Here is an 18,763-nt window from a genome sequence, read left to right on the forward strand (position 1 = left end):
AAAGGCCTACCTGGTGCGGTTATGGCACTACTTGTTGCAAAGCAACATTTATTTTCTAATGTGGTAAACCTCCTGATCTGTCTTTTCATACTTCTATATCTCTCACATAAAGAGGACTCTCCTGCAAGTTGGCTGAGTGTTCCAAATTGTCAGTGAGAGCTGAGTTTTTGAGCAACTAAATGGGCATGTTCTATTTAGTGATAGATAAATGGAATTTAAAAGAAATTAGTACAATTCAAGCTTTCTTTTTAATTATTTTTAGTTACTAAAATCTTAAAATAAAATTTCAAAAATACTTATAAAAATACTTTAAAAAGCACAATCTAAGACAATCTCTTGTGGTATTTAGGGCAGTTCTGGTATGGTAGTTTGCATCTTTCTGAGGTAGTTCTCACGTGCATCTCTGGTATGGAAGTTACAACACGCCTCTTGTGACAAGAGTACTAGGGCAGTTCTTCTGCCTCATGTACCTCTGGTGGCAAAAGTATTAGGACAGTTAGTTCGGCATTCTGACCCTCTGGAAAAGTTACTATCTAGGAATTTTGTTTTTGTGAGCTATCTTTATGTCAGATCAGCTTAATTGTTACAATGCAGTCCCATGATCCAGTGCAAAAGAAGTAGTGAAAGGACATGTATAGGTCTTGGTAAGCATGGGGAATGAAAACGAAAGAGAGGGAGAGAGAGTGATACCACCCTTACCAGTGGAGTCCACGGTCCTACCCTGTTAGATGTAATGTTAAACTGCCTTGAGTCTATGCTGTGCTTGGAAAAATTCATCTTTAACTGGACTCAGCAGCAACTGAGAAGTATATACTTTCTCTTCAGAGTTTGCTACCTCTACAAAGCTGTCCTATTTTTGTAATGGCGATTGTTGTTGGGGATGATTTGCTAAGGAGAATCAACCACTTAACTGTATAAGAAAAAGCTCATTAACAGGCAAATAAGATACATTCAGATAATAATTACAAGATGATGATGTGTTCAGACATACTCATTTTACTCTAGTAAATATATGACAACCACTACATTTGGTTACCACTGAACTGGGAACTCAAAATGGTGATGTTGTATGGTCAGTAATGTTCTTCATTTGTTATATCAAAATATTGGTTTAGGGTTTGTCTATTAATAACTCATTTGTAGAGTTTATCGCTAGCTACATCCTTCTAAGGCTAATTAATTTTGGAACAGGCATGCATATCCTTTCTTTTTGACCATACATACATCTTACAGTATTTATGTTGGATGAAAGCTCATAAGAATGTAAATTTATTATTATTTGGGAGAATTAATTAATGCAGTTCAACACAATCTTTCCCTGGATCTTCCAGGAAATGGAGTGCTGTTTTTGTTATACTGTGAGCCCTGAGAAAGTGAAGTCTAAATGTTTGCCCAAGTATGTCTCATAAGTGTATCTCTGGGTTTTCTTCCCAGATCACTATTCCTCTAACTTACTCTGTAGCAGTTACAAAGAGTTTTTAATTTGTTAATAATATGATCATAACGAACCATCATTCATTTAATGTATATATTACAGTTTGCAAAACTATGATGTTTTAGAATTTTTATGACATTTTGATTTTTCTTTCTATATACAAGTTTGTTAAACACTATCAAGTACTAAATGTAATTTGAGGGAAGAGGTTGAATTTCTTTTGTTGGTTAAGGGCCTGAAATATTTATTTTTGCTTTACAACAAAATAAATAAATAAATAAATAAATAAAAGGAATAATAATTTCAAATTAAAGCAATAAATGCCCCTGAGTGGAGAGTCTTTTATATGTCATAGGTAACTTCCACTGCAAAATGAACAGTCAATGGCATCTAGCACTGAAGTCCCTACAAAGACACCTGTAAATAACAGGACAGTATCAGCCTGTTTCAGGCAACAAAACAACTTGCACCAGAAAATTTCACACATTTTTGATTATGTGTCCAGCTAACTAGTTCTTGAAGAATTATCATTTGGAGGATAGCAGCCATGTCTTGCTTCAGGATATTGCTAAGGGCACAAAGGAACTAAAAGATAGCTTATAGTAGTGTAAGCATAGAATACACTATTTTGAGAGGTCACTTACCATCTTATCTCTTGGTCCTGTCCAGCTAAGTGGTGATCTTCCCAAGTGCATGGTTGTTTCCTCCCAGTCCCCCTATTCTGGTATCCCTCAGAAGACTAGAAGGCACACTGGGGCTGCTATTCATCTATATCTTATTCTGACATAACATCAGGACGCACTTAGGATGCATGCTTTGGGAAACAGTATTGTCAAATTGAGCCTCTGTCTCACAATATAGACAGACTCTGTCACTTAGCTTTCAATAACTAATTTTTTTCATTGCTCATTGGCTCAAATGTTTGTATATTTTTGGTTGGTTGGTTGGTTGGTTTTGTTTTCCCTGGGCACTCTCTAAACTTACTTTTTTGGTCATTTCCACTGATGACCATTTTCTCCTTTTAATTTGTTCTGTCTCTCATTTCATAGGTGGTTTCATTCTTAGGGACCTGAATATAAGAATGCAATTGTCCTGTAGAAATCAATGAATCCCTTTCAGTCTAAAGATCTGACTCCATACTTGTAGATGATTACTTTCACAGAAGCTGTTTTATAGTGTGGGAGCTATGGATAATTTCTGCGGGCATCTTCATCTCCTTAAAGCATTGTCTGCGCACAGCCTTATTACGTGGGAAAATGCTATTTTTAACTGAAATACCAGGTTACTTAAGCCACACAGGAACACTGTGATACAGAAAGGACTGAATGATTCCTGCTAAATTTAGTGGTATAGTGCTGCCTCTGTTGCATTAGGATACCTCCGGGAAATAAATTTAGATAAATCTTAAGAGGAAAATATGCTAAAATTATATTGGATAACTAATCAGTATTGTATATTCAAAGGCTAAAATCAGTGGTACTCTTTGGCATTTTAACTACTTTGATAACTACGTATCAAATCAGTCTACAAACCAATGTACAAATCTACAAATCAGTGTAGCCACTGACGGCCAAAGTTGTAGCATGTCTGTTCACCTAGACATGATATCAGTCTGCTTGTTTCCTAGTCAAGGTATCCAGTCAGATAGTCAGATATCCAGACTGCATGCTCAAAAACACTGCCTAAAATCATCTGGTGCCTGAAATCAATAATCAGAAATTCTATTTTGTCCAGCTTTATAAAAAGAGCTCTAGATATCTAAACAAAGTCTCTTATTTACAAGTAGTCCCTGGTTGTGGAAGGTAGGTGCCTGCATGCCTGCAAACTTGGTGTTGTCTGGACAAGTCTCTAGGTATTTGTATGTCATTACTTCTCCAAGGTTGTCTTCTGCTCAGGGCAAAGCTCACAGCTGTGAACAGAACACTCATTTCCTGCTTACTACAATTCATGCTCTTCATTCAGTTTTTCTATAACAAGATTGGAAAGCTTAAGTTCTTCTGCTCTCATTTTGTGTTTTCTGTTATAAATCTTTCATAACATTCTGCACAGTAAGCTTGTCTTGAATGGAAGTGAAAAAGAATAACCCCACTAAAGTTTGGTCCCCTTCCTAGTAGTTTGTGCAATCATCTAGGAAACAGCAAGCGTACATTCAAATTCCTGAGGTAAGTGTCCAAGACTCCAGGATGCACTACTTGTTCTTTCCTGGGCTTTAATCACTAAGTTATTCTGCAAAAGTCTCAGGGGAGGACCTAATGTTCTCTGAAGCCCTGAGCCAGTCATTTTTCAGAAGAACCTCTATGCTTAGTGTGTCCTCTATATTGATTTTCAATGACTTCGCACTTCATGCTCAGTATGCGGTAGCGCTGAATCGGCCTTCAAGATTCAAGATGCAATCAATAAAATAGGTGCACTAAGACATTTGGAGTGCTCAGGAGCACCTACCTCTATCCTATAAGAATAACAAGCCTTCTATAAGAAACCCTGCCACTTACTTCAGTCACTTAAATGCAGGCACCTACTTTGGTGTCGGAGTGTCTTGGCTTCATGCCTAAAATAGAGAGTTGAAATGCAAACCCAACAAAAGGTGATCAGCACCAGGCCACATGAAACGCAGTGTCTCACACGTCCTATGCTTTATTAATATTTTGTGTTTTACATACATAGTATGAAAAGCTATCTAAAAACAAAACATTTTTTATTTAATCTCCTCCGTTTTCCATTTGATTTTGTTGTTTCTGCAGTTCTGCCATTTTACTCCTTTCTCTTTTTTTTTTTTTTTAATGTTTTCTTATTTTCCCTGTGTTCCTCTCAGTTTATTCCTCTGTTTTTCATTCATTCACATTTTCCTATTGCCTTTTTCCCCCCTTCATTATTGTACTTTTTCACATTACCTATCTCACCTGGCAATTTTTGTATTGTAACAGCATCTCGAAGAACAACAAGGTTCACTCCAACTGTCAGTTGTCTTTATGGTTACTTAGGACATAATATAATTCATATATAAAATCCATTTGTGAAAACAAACAAACAAACAAAAACAACAACACCAGATTTAAACTATATGTCCTTAATTCCTGAAACTTTACAGGTTTTCATGATTTTGTTGTCAAAAATAGTCCTTACTGCAAGTAATAGATTCTGCTTTTGACACTGAAGTCTTTCAGGTTTAGCCGTGACTTTAGGTGTTTCTTGTTTAGCCAGAAGTAAGCCATAAGCCTTCCATGTTGACCCCTAGGCTGTAATTTGTGTGAAGTCTTCATCGCATTTAGGTGCTGTTAGGAATGGAAGTAGAAATAATCAGAAAAAAAGGCTAGCCATAATTTGGAAGTCTGGTATGTTAATGAATTCATGGTGGACCTGGTACCACATGCCTGGAGTGTGCATTTTATGCCAACACTAGCGTTACTCCTAAATTGACTGTTACAAATAAGTGTTTTTCAAACTCAACTTTTTGCAGTTCACAACAGATAATTGCAAATATTTTTCAAGAAATACATTTAAACTGCAAAATAAATAACTGTATAAACTATATTATGTTTACAGTATTTTTTGTATCTTTGATATATCCCTCAACAGCTTCCATGTTCAGCCTCAATTTACAGCCTCTGCTATATTTTTGTTGCACCATCTTCATCTGTGGACTGCTCCTTCTGAGTGGTGTGGGGAAAGGAGAAGAATATCAGAAGGAAAACAATTGAGTAGATAAAAATGGGAGATAGATTTACATATCTTCTTGGTTTTGACATAAACACGCTCTAGAGGTATTACTAACAATATATTGCCTGCGTCCATCTGGTCTTTGAAAAGAAAAAAAAAAAAAAAAAAGAAAAAAAAGAAAGCTACCAAGCTACCACAGCCTCTCTTACATTATGTTTGCATGCTTTTCTAAGATTCACTTGAGATGCTAAATAGTATTTATCTGTTTCAACATAAAGTGTTCAGGCTAAGTGATTGTGTGAAACATTTGAGAACAGACACTTCAATATGGAAAACATCATTATATTCACCATAGTTGGAGTCAAGGAACAGTCACATTGGAAAGTTGTTATACCTTGCTCTGTCTTCTTTTTCTGCCACTGCTGCATATTAGGTATCTGCCCTCCAAAAACATCCTAGATAGTGCTAAATCATCTTTATTTCTGATTCAGATGCAAAAAGCTCAAGAATGGAGGAAACAAAACAAAACAAACACTTTAAGGTAGCCTTGTTGAATTTCCATAACAAAGTGTGCACAGGCACAAAGTCTCCAGCTCAGAAATACCTTAAAGTCCTGAGATATGGAAGGATTAAATGCTGCTAATCTGGAGGGGATACCAGTTTTGCATGAACCGCTGATGTAATCTGGTATGCTTCCTTTTACTTTGATGATTGATAATAACAAAATAATTGCATGTCTTAATAAAACATTTCCAATCCCTACCCAGTAATTGGTGATATTTTCATTTTTCTTATCTAATGTTTTCAGTGAGGGGTAGTTTGCTTTTTCTTTTTTTTTGGCCTTTTTTTTTTTTTTGATTTTTTTTAAGACCTTCAGAGAGTAGTGGAATTTGTATCTGAATGGATATTCTCAGTGTCTTCTTGAAGGGATTAAAAGTAAGTAAGAGACGAGCATGAAGAACTAAGTACATATAAATACACTGAGAGCAATATTCTCAGTAGGAAGCTATCCCACTCATAGTCTTTTATCCCCCTTATCCCCTCCCACTCCTTCTCTTGTTTATGGCTGACATTTTATTCTGATCTGGTATTTCTAATGCCCTTTCTCTGGTCATTTTTCAAGAGGTTACTTGGAGTGAATATTCCTATTTATATAATCACCTTGTCTTTTTGGACATTTACACTCTATAGCAATTGCTTTTAATATCAAGTTTGAGAAGCAGTGGGGCACAGATTACTTGACAAAGCTACAGTAGTATATCATTGAGTCCAAGATGCAAATTTTCAGAATATAAACTTAGGTATGGTTCCATTAGTTGAATGTTATGCACTTTATTGACTAAACAAGGCAGCAGCTGCTAAGTAGCACCAGGAATATAAGGAAAACAAAATGTTTTGGTAAGGAGGAGAAGTCAGTCCTACTACAATTGACACTGTCCCTACTTCAGGCTCTAAATCTAAATCACAGGAGCTTTCCCCATTTACTTCTTGTAATCTTTTTTCCTTCAGATGGGTATCAGAGATCTTTGCCTCTCTCCTCTAAGTTGCTTAAAGCTTCTTTTTTTTTTTTTTTTTTTTTTTTTCCTTTTTTTTTCTTTCTTTTGCCTTACACTTTAATCAGGATTTTGAAGTAGGAGTAAGTGATATTCATTAGCTTCCTCCTTGCTTCTTTAAAATGCTTGAACTTAGGCCAGGTGACTGCCTTAGAAATCAGTGCTTCACCACAGCTGTTTCTGCTTCAGGATGACAGATTGAGGAGGAGAGAAGGAAAATGGAATTAAAAAGAATTGATAGAAGAAGCAAAAGCTTGTTTTTCAGTAAATTGAGGGAAATGGGGATGTAAAAGTAATGCTGTGAAGAGGTATGAAAATTCTTTTAACAAATCACTAGGTTACCTGCTACTGGATCCTGATTTATTATAACTGTGAGAGTACTGGAGATATCTGTGAGGTTTTCTTGTGTATATAAAGTAAGCACAACCAAAAAAAAAAAGTCCTTAAAAATGAGGCAGTAGCTTTTATGATCTGAATGTAGTTTCTTTCTGCACACACTTTTTTGCGAATTAGATCCCTACGTTGCTTTTTGGTTAAATTACTTTATAGTAGCCCAATTGTAATAGCATTACAACCGTAGTTAGATGTAAACAGCCTAAGGAAATAACCTGTTAAACATACATGGCATTGCTTTGTAATTATATTTTAGATAAAGTTATGTAAGTTACAAAGTCTGCTGGAAGTCTACTGATTTAAAGACTTGTGATACTGAAGAAATGCTAAACAAATGAAAACACAACTCTTGTACAAGCATGTGACGTAAAAGTATCTTCAAAATGTTTTACTTCCTTTATTTCAAATTCTCCTGTTTATAAAATCTTACTGATTCTATAAATTCTGCCATAATCTTATTGGTGTTGTTGTTGTTTTTCTGTAGGGGCCTGTGATTTAGCAAACCTTATTCTTTATCTAGAGATGGAAATATGTGTTACAAATTTAAGTGGGTACTGTTACTAGATAAAGTGTTTTGTGTGTGAAATATATCTGTTCAGCTTCAGTCTGAATTATTTTTCTTACATTTCTTGAATCCCTGTCTTTGTAAAATTCATCACATTTTCAAGATTCACAGCCATCTGCATCTTAGATGAATTAACTTCAGGTTCATGTGGAAAAAAAAATAAATATGAATGAATAAACATGTCTATACTAAGTAAACAAATTGACCCCTAAATATACTGAGTATTTTTTTTTCTTCACTGCTTATATTTTTTTTTGGTCATAATCTCTTTATCTGTATTTGTGAAAACTTAGCTTGCTGCTTTCTGACAAAGATTTAGGAAGCGGTGTCTGAGGAGTAATTAGGGCAAACTTTGAAGATGCTTCTTAAAATTCTGTTTTACTACTAGGGCCTGCAGCTACAAACAGGGCGGTGTTGGAATGGCTCTAGAAAGGCTTAGTGCAGCCTTTCAGTACATAAAGGGGGCTTATAAGAAAGATGGAGAAGGACTTTTCACTAGGGTCTGTAGTGACAGGGTGTGGTGGTTTTAACGTGCTAGGCAGCTGAACACCACAACCGCTCTCTCACTCCCCCTCCTCAGGTGAGGAGGGGAAGAAATAAAGGAAAGAACAACTCATGGGTTGAGATAAGGATAATTTAATTAAAGAGAAAAAAAATATTATTAAGGAAATATTATTATTAATTAAACAATTCAACTAAAGGGAAAAAAGGGGAAGAGGGAGGGGGAAAGGGAATAATAAAACAAGTAAAGGCTATGTGGAAGTGCAGAGGAAAGAAATTACTCTCTACTTCCCACAAATGAGTGATGCTTGACCACGTCCTTGAAGCAGAGCCTCAACGTACACAGCCGGTGTTCGGGAGGAGGACAGACGTTTTCCCAACGAGAGCCCACCCCTCCCCTCTTCTTCCTTTTTCCACCTTTTATTGCTGAGTGTGACATCATATGGTATGGAATATCCCTTTGGTTGGTTTAGGTCAGCTGCCCTGGTGATGTTTCTTTTTTGGCCACCCCCTAGGAGGGTTAGAGAGAGTCCTGATGCTGTGCCAGCACTTCTCAGCAGCAGACTCAACATTCTTGTGATACCAGTGTTGTTCTAGCTACAAGTGCAGAGGCCACTGTATGGGCTGCTGCAGGGAAAGTTAACATCCCAGGCAGACACAGTAATACAGGGCAACAGCTTTTAAACTAAAGGGTAGTTTTAGATTGACGAAGAGAGTGGTGAGGCTCTGGAGCAGGTCTTCCAGAGAAGCTGTGGATGCCCCATCCCTGGAGGTGTTCAAGACCAGATTAGATGGGGCTTTGAGCAACCTGATCTAGTGGGAAGTGTCATTCTCCCCCCCCTCCCCCCCCCCCCCATAGGAAGGGAGGTTGGAACTAGATGGTCTTTAAGGTCCCTTCCAACCCAAAGCATTCTGTGATCATATATTATATGTATATGCATATATAATTCCTATTGTAACTTTTTAAATCATTTCAATGTATGCTGTCTATAGTCTTGTCATAAGCAAGGTCAGTGTTGTTTTAGCTGATCAGCTGGTGGCTAGCTGGAGTTCAACATGTTCTAGTTCTTCCTAACTTATATTTTAAACATTCATATGCCTGTATGTTTTCAGGGAGAGGAGTGAATGCTTGCTAGATATGTCAGCTTTGATTTACTCCCTTTCAGACATGAACCAAGCTGCAGATATAAGAATGGATTTGTTCTCCCTTTCTACAACTTGAACAATACAGAGAGAACAAGTGAAGGCTTAGAATCAGTATTCCATTTGATTTCTTTTCTGTACTTTTTCACACCTGCTTGCTCCTATATTTAAACTCTTTTGGAAGCTATTGATACCTATTGAAATGCAGTTTCAATGTTTTTTCATGGATTTTTAAAAACTATATTTCATTTGCCACAATTCGTCATCTTCTAGGCTGTAATATCTCCTGCAGTCATATTTGGCAGTATTGCCCTGTAAGTGTACACAGTGAAACATCTAGAGACTTTTTACCAAGTAGCTGACATTTCAAGCTGCTATTATAATGCTCATGTTCTAGTGATGGGACTACTGAAGTGTGTATAGTGAAGTATTCTTTTAACAAAGGGAATATCTGCTGAGTTAAATTGCTGTTGGAATAGGGAGAGCATTTTCAATTATATTATTGTTATTATTTTTAATTAAGTTGATGCTGTGAGATCTGAGTTGCTGTAGATGGATATATACTTCTGATTTTAGGTGGAATGTTTGCCATCTTCTTTATATTTTATGTTTACTATATTAAGAAAATTCATAAGACACCTCCCAATGGTTTATTAAAGAGCTTTTGCTACTCTTATAGTTATGTCTCAAATCAAATTTTTGCTATTTGTAGTAAAAGAGAGATGCTGAGGAGGATGAAATTGAAGAGAAAGCCTTAATGCTGTGTCAGTGCTGTTCAGCAATAGCCAAAAACTGAGTGTGTTCTCGACATGATTTTAACCACAAATCCAAAACACAGCACAATATGAGCTGCTGTGTAGAATGTTAACCCCACCCCAGCCAGATCCAGTACCAACAGGATGAAAGAAATTTTGTAGATATAGACTGTGCTTTGGAAAAGGCCTGTATTTTAGTATGCAAACCAGTCTGATCTCACAGACTTACTACAACCATGACTAGATAACAACGTCTTAAGATTCCTCTTCCATCACCCTCCTGCCTCCAGACAAATTTAATAGTTTAAAGTCTTTCTGCATGTGGAAAGGAGAAATTAATGGAGATACCTCTATTCTTAATTAATGTTTATAAACTTCTGCATAGAGAAGCAAAATAGTTCATAACAACTTAGTTGTTACTCCGTAAGTCACTCTCCTCTCAGAAGAAATTGGACAGCAAGGGGACGTTAACTGGGAAATTACTAATACATAAAAAGCATTTTTCTTTTGCTCTCTTGAAGTTATTACAGTATGATGTAGTGAACATTTTAGCCATATATTATAACTATGGGAGACACTGTTTAAAATGAACTTTTAAAATTAATAAACATGTAAGTAAATCTGTCACAGCTAATTGCAGCATTGCAATTTGTTTAGATCATACTTGATGTATCTGTAGATAAAATTACACGTGTAAATGATTTCTGTTTTAGAACATTGTGTCAAAATCACAAATAGTATAGTTGGTTTTCTTCATATTATATGCACATCAATTATTGAACACCTGATTAAACTTGTTTTTCCTGAATGCCTGATAATGAATTCTGATCTCCTAATGGACGACTCTTAGATGAAATGCCAAAGATCACAGTGTATTAACATTATTTATATTGCAAACAGTGCAACTGGTAACACAAGGGATCGGATTACATATCTGAGCTGTAATTTAATTTTGTTTGTTCTGTCCTTTCCTGTAATCACATTTAATTTGTGTTGTGGGGCTTTTGCTTACATAAGCTGAAACCCACAATTGGAGTACAGTTTTGTACTCATCTGAAAAATGTGTTTTTCTAAAGGTTTTGATATGAAAAATGTCCTGTGCAGTTATGCTGCATATGTTCCCACATTGTGAGATGTTGAACCTGTTGGCCCATTTCAATCAGATATAATAGAGACCTGTTAATGTCAGCAGCAATAACATTCTTAATTAAACCTGTAGTGAAAAACTGGTGGCTGGAGAGAGGAAGAAGGCTGCAAACTAAATGCAGCAATTACCTATCCTGCTTGGCTTGCCATGAGCTAATTTTAGTGTGCACAGCCACAGCACGTGATTCTTCTCACCTGTGCGCTGTTTGGGACTGCAAGAGAGTGAGCAAGCCTGTGAAAGGGGAGTGACAGGACCAGAGCGCTATGGGTGGAAACAACTGATTTGGGGGAGTTAGGTTATAGGCCAGTGGGATTTAGTGGCGGATAAGAAATGTGGTTAATGTGGTGGTGATGGATATGGATGGGTATAAGTTATATAAATCCATTAGAAACCAAGCTTTGTTAGTCCAGCACTATCAGTATCCAGCATTGACTGAATGAGTTCTTTTATTAAGAAAACAAAAAAGTAGTAGCTGACACTGATGGGTAGCAGTAGAACTATATAGTCTAACACCAAAAAAAAAGGAAAACAAAACAAAACAAACAAACAAAACTGATTGTTCCTCTTGTTTTTGCTTTAGACCCGACCTGTTTGATTGGAACGCTGTTGCTTCTCAGCAGTCACCTGTGCAACGATTAGACCATGCATTTAACATAGCCAAGCAACACCTGGGCATAGAGAAACTCCTAGATCCTGAAGGTTAGTACAAATTACATTCTTTTCTCTAGGTTGAAAATCAGTTTTTCCATTCACTTGGTTGTAGCTGAACTTCTTTGCACAAAAGTTTAATGTTTTGCAAGATAATTCATAAACCGAAGACAAGTCCTTTGTTTATACTTTGATGCTAATTTTTCTCCCTACTGAAATAGCATAAACACTCCTTGTATGCTCGAAAGCAATGTTTTTCATGCTGAAGTTTGGGTCCAGAGTTTTAAGGTGTACACACTGGTATCAAGGTATCTTGAAAATAAGCTGATTTCTGTTTAAAGAATTAGAGCATGCAGCTCATATCTTCTGGAAAGATCATAATTTCAAATCAGCTTTCAATATATGTGTCCAAAATGTAGATTCAAACTGCAGCTAATTGTATCTTAAAATACAGCTACTTTATGTTAATTCATTTTAGCACTTGATTGTAGATGTAACTCTTTGCTTGAATATCATCGTTATCCTAGACTTGCAGTGTTTTTCACCACTGATCCTAATGAGACTCTGTTTAACTCAATAAAGAATTACTTAGGAAAATCCTCTATTTCTTCTGTGCTTCCTTATATAGTCATGTTTGAAAGAGGCCTCATTTTTCACATGATCTTTTCTATGTCCTTTCTTTATTGCTGAGAGATTAAATAATTACCTTCAGTGAACATTTCTAAAATATTCTTTAATATAAGGCAATGTTGAACAGCCATTTTATTTCTTTTTTATGCTCTTATATAAATGTATATATACACCATCTTTTTCCAAGCTTATCCATATGCTGCATTTTCATGCAATTTCCCACTATTTCCCTTCTATTAAGCCACTAGAAAATGCAATTTTTAATGTTTGTGGCATTAGTTATCAGTGGTTCACCTCACAGTGAATTTCCGATGGAATGAAACAGAAGATTCTGATGTAAAAATCATCCTAAAACCTAGCATTGAGTCTCCTGAGGTTTAAACACAATAGAGCTTGTGTCTAATTGACCTAATAACCTTGCATACTTTATGTAGGAGAAATACAGGAAAAGGATTGTCTGCTTGTACAGGGAAAACAAAACAAAAAACACAACCTTGTTAGAGGGGGATTAATTTAAGACGGCATTTTGCATTACGTAGAATTCAGAGGAGCATCTGAAGTAGCACCCACAATTGGAGCAGCTAGTAAGGCTTGAAAGTCAGTAATGAGAAGGACTTGCCACTGCATCGGTGAAGACTTTGTGGGCACCTCCTGAGCATCTGTCTTGTGTGCAGCCAAATTGTTGCTCTTATGAGATGCAGCTTGTAAGCTCTGGATGAGATTGGAATGGAAAGCGTGGCTGCATAACAGAACAGATACAACCACAGTAATGGGTTGAACTTTCATCTTAAAATAGTTTACTGAATATGTTATTTTCTGGATGCAAAAATCACTTTTGATTAGACATTTTATTCTCCTTTTGGCAAAGATAGTTGCAGTTGTTTAGCCAACAGCTGAAAAACTCTTAAACATTGGTGGTTTTCCAAATGTCTGCTGTAATTATTTGCTATTCACTGCTGTAAGTTTTGGTGCTTGCCACCTATGTTTTTAGTTCTCTCCAAATTCTAATTAAAAAATAAATTATTAATAATAAAGAACAACCTGCAAGCTTTTGAAAAAGAGCAGTTAATTCTGTACCTATTTGAAGACACATTAAGAATTTGTGCAACTGTAACAATTTCATTCAGCAATACATTAAGGTTGCCTATCTAAAAATCAAATTCCATTCTAGACTGAAAGACCGAATTAGTGCTGTATCAGGAAGTGAAGGATCTTGTTTACAGGTTCCAGCATACTGTTTCTGCAACTTTGCTTTGCATATGTATCACCTCTCCTAATTAGATACTCAAATATCTCTTAACAGCATAGTGTGACAACGCTATTCTCTGTTAGCTGAATAAAAACGGCAAAACAGTTTTATCCTTGTTTTATTCTTTATATATTATATTTATTAACTTTATTAATAGTTTATTTTCTGGATACAAAATCACTGTTGATTAGACATTTTATTCTGTTTTTGTCAAGGATATGTGCAGTTGTTTAGCCAACTGCTGAAAAACTTTTTAATGTTGGTGGTGGTTTAAGGAAGTTGAACTGCTGTAAGTAAGAACAGAAAGGGAATGTACAGTCAATGCCTTTATCTTAGGATAGAGACAAACAAACCTATCTGCTAGAATAAGATACATATCTTATTAGGAGCTTTATTCCAGCCTTTTCCCTTTTCTGTTCAGACAGAATTGATGAGAATGCTAGCCCCATTGCAGAACAAGAAATTTGAAGATACTTTAACTGTCAGTGTTGGTGGGTTGTTTTTTCTTCTGATGTTTAAATGGCATGTAGAAAAGCATAGGATACAGGTTTTCTTCCTCTCCAGTCATGAAAAAGCTGTGGAGAAGTCAACTCTTCCTTCTTAACTGAATCTTTTCAATGAATGAAACATAAGCAAGCTTATGTGAGCATCTGGTGTTTACCTGTAGTGAGGAAAGACAAAAAAGGGGGGAAAAAGAGGTGGGAAAATTACTGGTTGGTAGAAAGTGTTACTTAGAAAAGAGTTAATGAACGCTTGGATTCTAGTGGTCAGGATTTGAAAGGAGTAATGTTTTTGCAAATTGAACTTCCTCAGCAAAGTATATCAACATAACTCACAGTGACCTTTTGTTGTAAGACATTATGTAGCTAAGAAACGTAAAATCTTGGTAATGTTTTCTGTGACCCCCTCCAAAGGAAAGTGTTTTTTTTTTTTTTGCTTTTTGGTTGTTCAAAGTGTGTTTGTGAGCATTCAGTCATATGTTATTCAACTCAAAATACCATGCAACAAATATTGCCCAAATCAGGCCATTTTAGAATAGTGATTTCTGATCAGGTTTGAATGACAAAGCTGGAAGGCTGAAAAATTATATGGTAGTAATATGTATTTTATTTTAAAGCAGCAACAACAAAATTACTCTTGATACAACTATGGAAAATGACTTTTTTCACACATCTGTGGTCTGTTGTGAGATTCAGAATGTAAGTTAGTTGTTGACTTTTCAAAAGATTGTTTGATCTTTTTCAATGCAAATAACAGATTTGTTAATCTCAGACCTTCCTTAAAGTGTTTTATATACAATTGATTATAAGTTTCTTTGAATTTTTTTGTTTTACAGATAAGTGGAAAAGCAAAATCTTCAGCTCCCTACGTTTCTCAACTCATTATTCGGAATTATTGTTATATGTGGGAAATAGGGGTGATGGAGATATTTGCTGTCTCTTTTGGTTTGAGTTGACTTTAGCTAATTGTAGCAAAAGACTTGAAATATCTTAGGAGAATGAACGAAATAACGATAACATCAGTAATTATAACTCATACACATGGAATTTTCAACAGCTTTGATCAAGCTATTAAGATTGATATATTTTTTATGTCTAACTACCAGTACTTGGAGTTACAACTTCTAGCTGTTAACTGGTTGTGTATGATTGTCTGCTCTGTACTGCAGTTTTGGAGGAACATGGTTTTGTTTTTCATGGATAAGCTTCAGAAAATACACTAAAAGCTGCCTGTCCAGTGTACCCCTCTTATGAAGTAACACTGTTATGTTGCAGTGCACCCTTTATCGGGATATACTGGGGGGGGATTTCCTGTAGGGAAATAGAGTATCCAGTCTTTGAGGTTTAAAAAAAAAAAAAAGCTTAGTATTCCAAGTTCTGTGCTTTTGTGTATTTTGGAGTTTGCATAGGCTTGTGGAAGTCATTTTCAGATGCCATAGGAATAAGGAAAACTTTGAATATAATTGTTTCTTCTGTTCATGTTGAATATGATTATAAGCCTGTTAGCAGAAAGGGTAAGTGCAACTACTTTGAAATATAATTTAATATATGTTTGTCTCTTTACAAAATTTTAGATATGAAGTAGAGAACAGATCTGGTGTTAGCTGTGTCAGAGGGCAATTCTTCTTTTTCATAAGCATCTTTTTAAATACACCAAGTACAAATTAAGAGAAATAAAAAGCAACAATTTGTGTTACGGTCAACAGCATGGAGTAATTACATGTTACTGGCTGTATACTGAATTTTACCTGTGAACTTCAATAGCTGTTTCTTCTGGCACATACATTGGGTTTATGTGTCAAGGTTTTATATCCGGGGGCTGCAGGGGTGGCCTGCAGAGCCCAGCAGCTGCCCCATGACAGACCAGAGCCAGCTCCAAAAGGGACCCACCACTAGCCAGAGCCAAGCCAGGCCCAACACTGGTTGGGCCTCCGGGAGTGCAGATTTAAGGAAGGGAAAAAACACTATGCAACAGCAGCTGGGAGAAAGGAGTGAGAACGTGTGAGAGAAGCAGCCCTGCAGACCAGGTCAGCGCAGCAGGAGGTGCTCCAGGCAGGCAGCAGCAGTTCCCCTGTGGCCTGTGGAGAGGCCCCTGGTGGAGCAGGCTGTCCCCCTGCAGCCCATGGGTCCCACACGGAGCAGATCTCCACGCTGCAGCCCGTGGAGGAGCCCTCGTGGAGCAGGTGGATGTGGCCTGGAGGAGGCTGCGGCCCATGGAGAGCCCCTGCAGGAGCAGGCCCCGGGCCGGAGCTGCAGCCCGTGGAGAGGAGCCCACGCAGGAGCAGGGGGTCTGGGGGGAGCTGCCGCCCGTGGGGGACCCGTACTGGAGCAGTTTGCTCCTGGGGGATGGATGGACCCTGTGGGACGGAGCCGTGTGGGAGCAGTGCTTGAAGAGCTGCTGCCTGTGGGCAGCCCCCGCAGGCTCAGCTGGGGAAGGACGGCATCCCGTGGGAGGGACCCCACGGGGAGCAAGGGAAAGGAGTGACCGTGAGGGAGCCGCGGAGACAGAAGTGCTGGGGACAGACCACAGCCCCCACTCCCCTGTGCCCCTGCATTGCTTGGTGGGAGGAGGTTGGAGAGGGTGGTTGGAGGGGGGAAGTGTTTTTACTTTGCTTTTAGTTTCTCACTGCTCTAGTTTGTAAGTAATTGGCAATGAATTATATTAATCTCCCTATGCTGAGTCTATTTTGCCCATGAAGATAATTGATTTCCCTGTCCTTATCTCAACCTTTCAGCCCTTTCCATCATATTTTCTCCCCTTTTTCCTTTGAGGAGGGAGAGGGAGAGAGTGGTTGAGAGTGGAGCTCAGCTGTCCAGCCGTGTACAACCAGTAAACACATCATGTAATCTCAATAGTCAAGCAAATACTTGGAAAGTTAAGGCAAATATTCAGTTTATTATCCCATCAATTTTGCTATGAAACATTTGCAATGGCTCTTTTGATGCTGTGTGCTATAGTATCTTCCAGTTTCTCCTCATTTATCATGGTAATTAACAATTTGAACAATGGTGTAGTGATCCTCAAAGAGATGCCTGGCTTTGAGGCACAGACAGTATCATACTGTAGAGAAAATTAAGAGAAAATGAAAGTTTGATACTACAGTGTCAAACACCCTCTGCTAGACATGCTGTGCTGGAGAAATAAGTCCTCCTGGAACCTTGTGTTTCTTGTATGTTAGCAATTTTCTGTGACAAAACTTGTTAATCCTTGTGTAGCAAGGTGTGCTTTGGGATAAAACACGCATGACCTAGCATCAGAGGAATCTTTGAGGGACAATAGGGAATGCTCCCTCTGAAAATGAACCTGGGAATACATAGGAGCTGTGTCCTCTTTCCCCTTACAACAGCTGAGTAGTAGATATATGTTAGCAATGGCAGAGCCACAGGAGATGAAGTGTGTGCGTGCTCCCTTCTAGCAATAAACAAGTGATGCTTTAATGAACTTGTGCCTGCTGTCATTTTTCTGAGTCTTGTGCTTGTTTGTGCTAGCCCAGTAATAAGTAGACTCTGAAGTTATATAATGGCATTTCTGCTGTTCTTTTTAGGTGAAGTAATTATCCAGTTTCTTATGCTTTACAGTGTAGCCCGATAAAAACCTCATTTAATCTTAGTCACATTTGCCATATTTTCCCTTAATTTGCACTGATGACATGAGTTTTTGGCACCATTATTAAGTGATAATGAGACTCAGACAGTTTTCCATTTGATAACTTTTTTGTTTGATCTAGGTTTTGCATATTTCTGTATCTCAAGCATACCTGTAGCACAGAGAAGAGGGAGGGGAAAAAAAATCCCATCAGCATTGTAGTTCATCAAGTCATTAACCCTGTCTGTACCCAGTAGGTGTATACAGCAGTAATAGTGTTTTCTTGTTCATCTTGCAGACATGGCTAGCGTCAAGGGAATATGAGAAGATATTTATTTTTAAATTTTAGGGCATGATAGAAAACATTTTTGCTAGTACACTGTCAGTGTATGTTTGAAAATAAAGGGGGGGGGAGGGGGGGAGAAGGGAAGACAACAGTTCACAGGAGCTATGTTTCATATTCTGCTTCTGAGAATAGTCAAGGAAAATGCTGGGTAGAACTTGGAAATCATTACTTTGATTGCACAAATGCCTTATGAAGGTTAAGAAATAAAGTAAAAAGGATTGTTCTCTTCAGGCTCCTTCTGGTTCTGAAATCCTGGAATAATTTTGGTTAATTAAGAATAAAGTCTATAGGATTCACAATAATAAAGAAGTTACTTGTTACAGGATGTTATTACTGGACTTTACCCATAAATATTTGGAGTGGTTTAGGTCAGGAGCTACCTGTTAAACTAATGGCACCGGCTTGTTACTAGAAGTAAACTTCCAGTTAATGAGCTCTCTTAGTGTTTGATGTCCTGTTACACAGCTATTTAGAAAAATAAATGTAGATCAGCAGGGGTCTTCTCTCCTATTGCAAATCTAATGATTTATCACATTGCAATGTTAATGGTTATGTTATTTTTAGATATTCAAAATAGACTATAATATGGTCAATGACGTTTCTGATGCATTCTATCCTTATCTGTAGTGACAGCAGATGGTTTTTGAGAACCCTC

The 18,763-nt window shown here is 37.3% G+C and overlaps 1 protein-coding gene across 9 annotated transcripts in view; it reads left to right on the forward strand.

Annotated features, from left to right (window-relative positions):
- Nucleotides 1-18,763, forward strand: part of DMD (dystrophin) — a 1,227,136-nt gene that overhangs the window by 381,850 nt on the left and 826,523 nt on the right. For all 9 annotated transcript variants that reach the window (XM_035333326.1, XM_035333348.1, XM_035333385.1 and 6 more), the window contains one exon: nucleotides 11,730-11,848. In XM_035333326.1, the coding sequence (XP_035189217.1) occupies nucleotides 11,730-11,848 (119 nt within the window). The remainder of the gene's footprint in view (nucleotides 1-11,729; nucleotides 11,849-18,763) is intronic.

This window comes from Oxyura jamaicensis, chromosome 1, assembly GCF_011077185.1.
Source record: "Oxyura jamaicensis isolate SHBP4307 breed ruddy duck chromosome 1, BPBGC_Ojam_1.0, whole genome shotgun sequence".
Lineage (NCBI taxonomy): Eukaryota > Metazoa > Chordata > Aves > Anseriformes > Anatidae > Oxyura > Oxyura jamaicensis.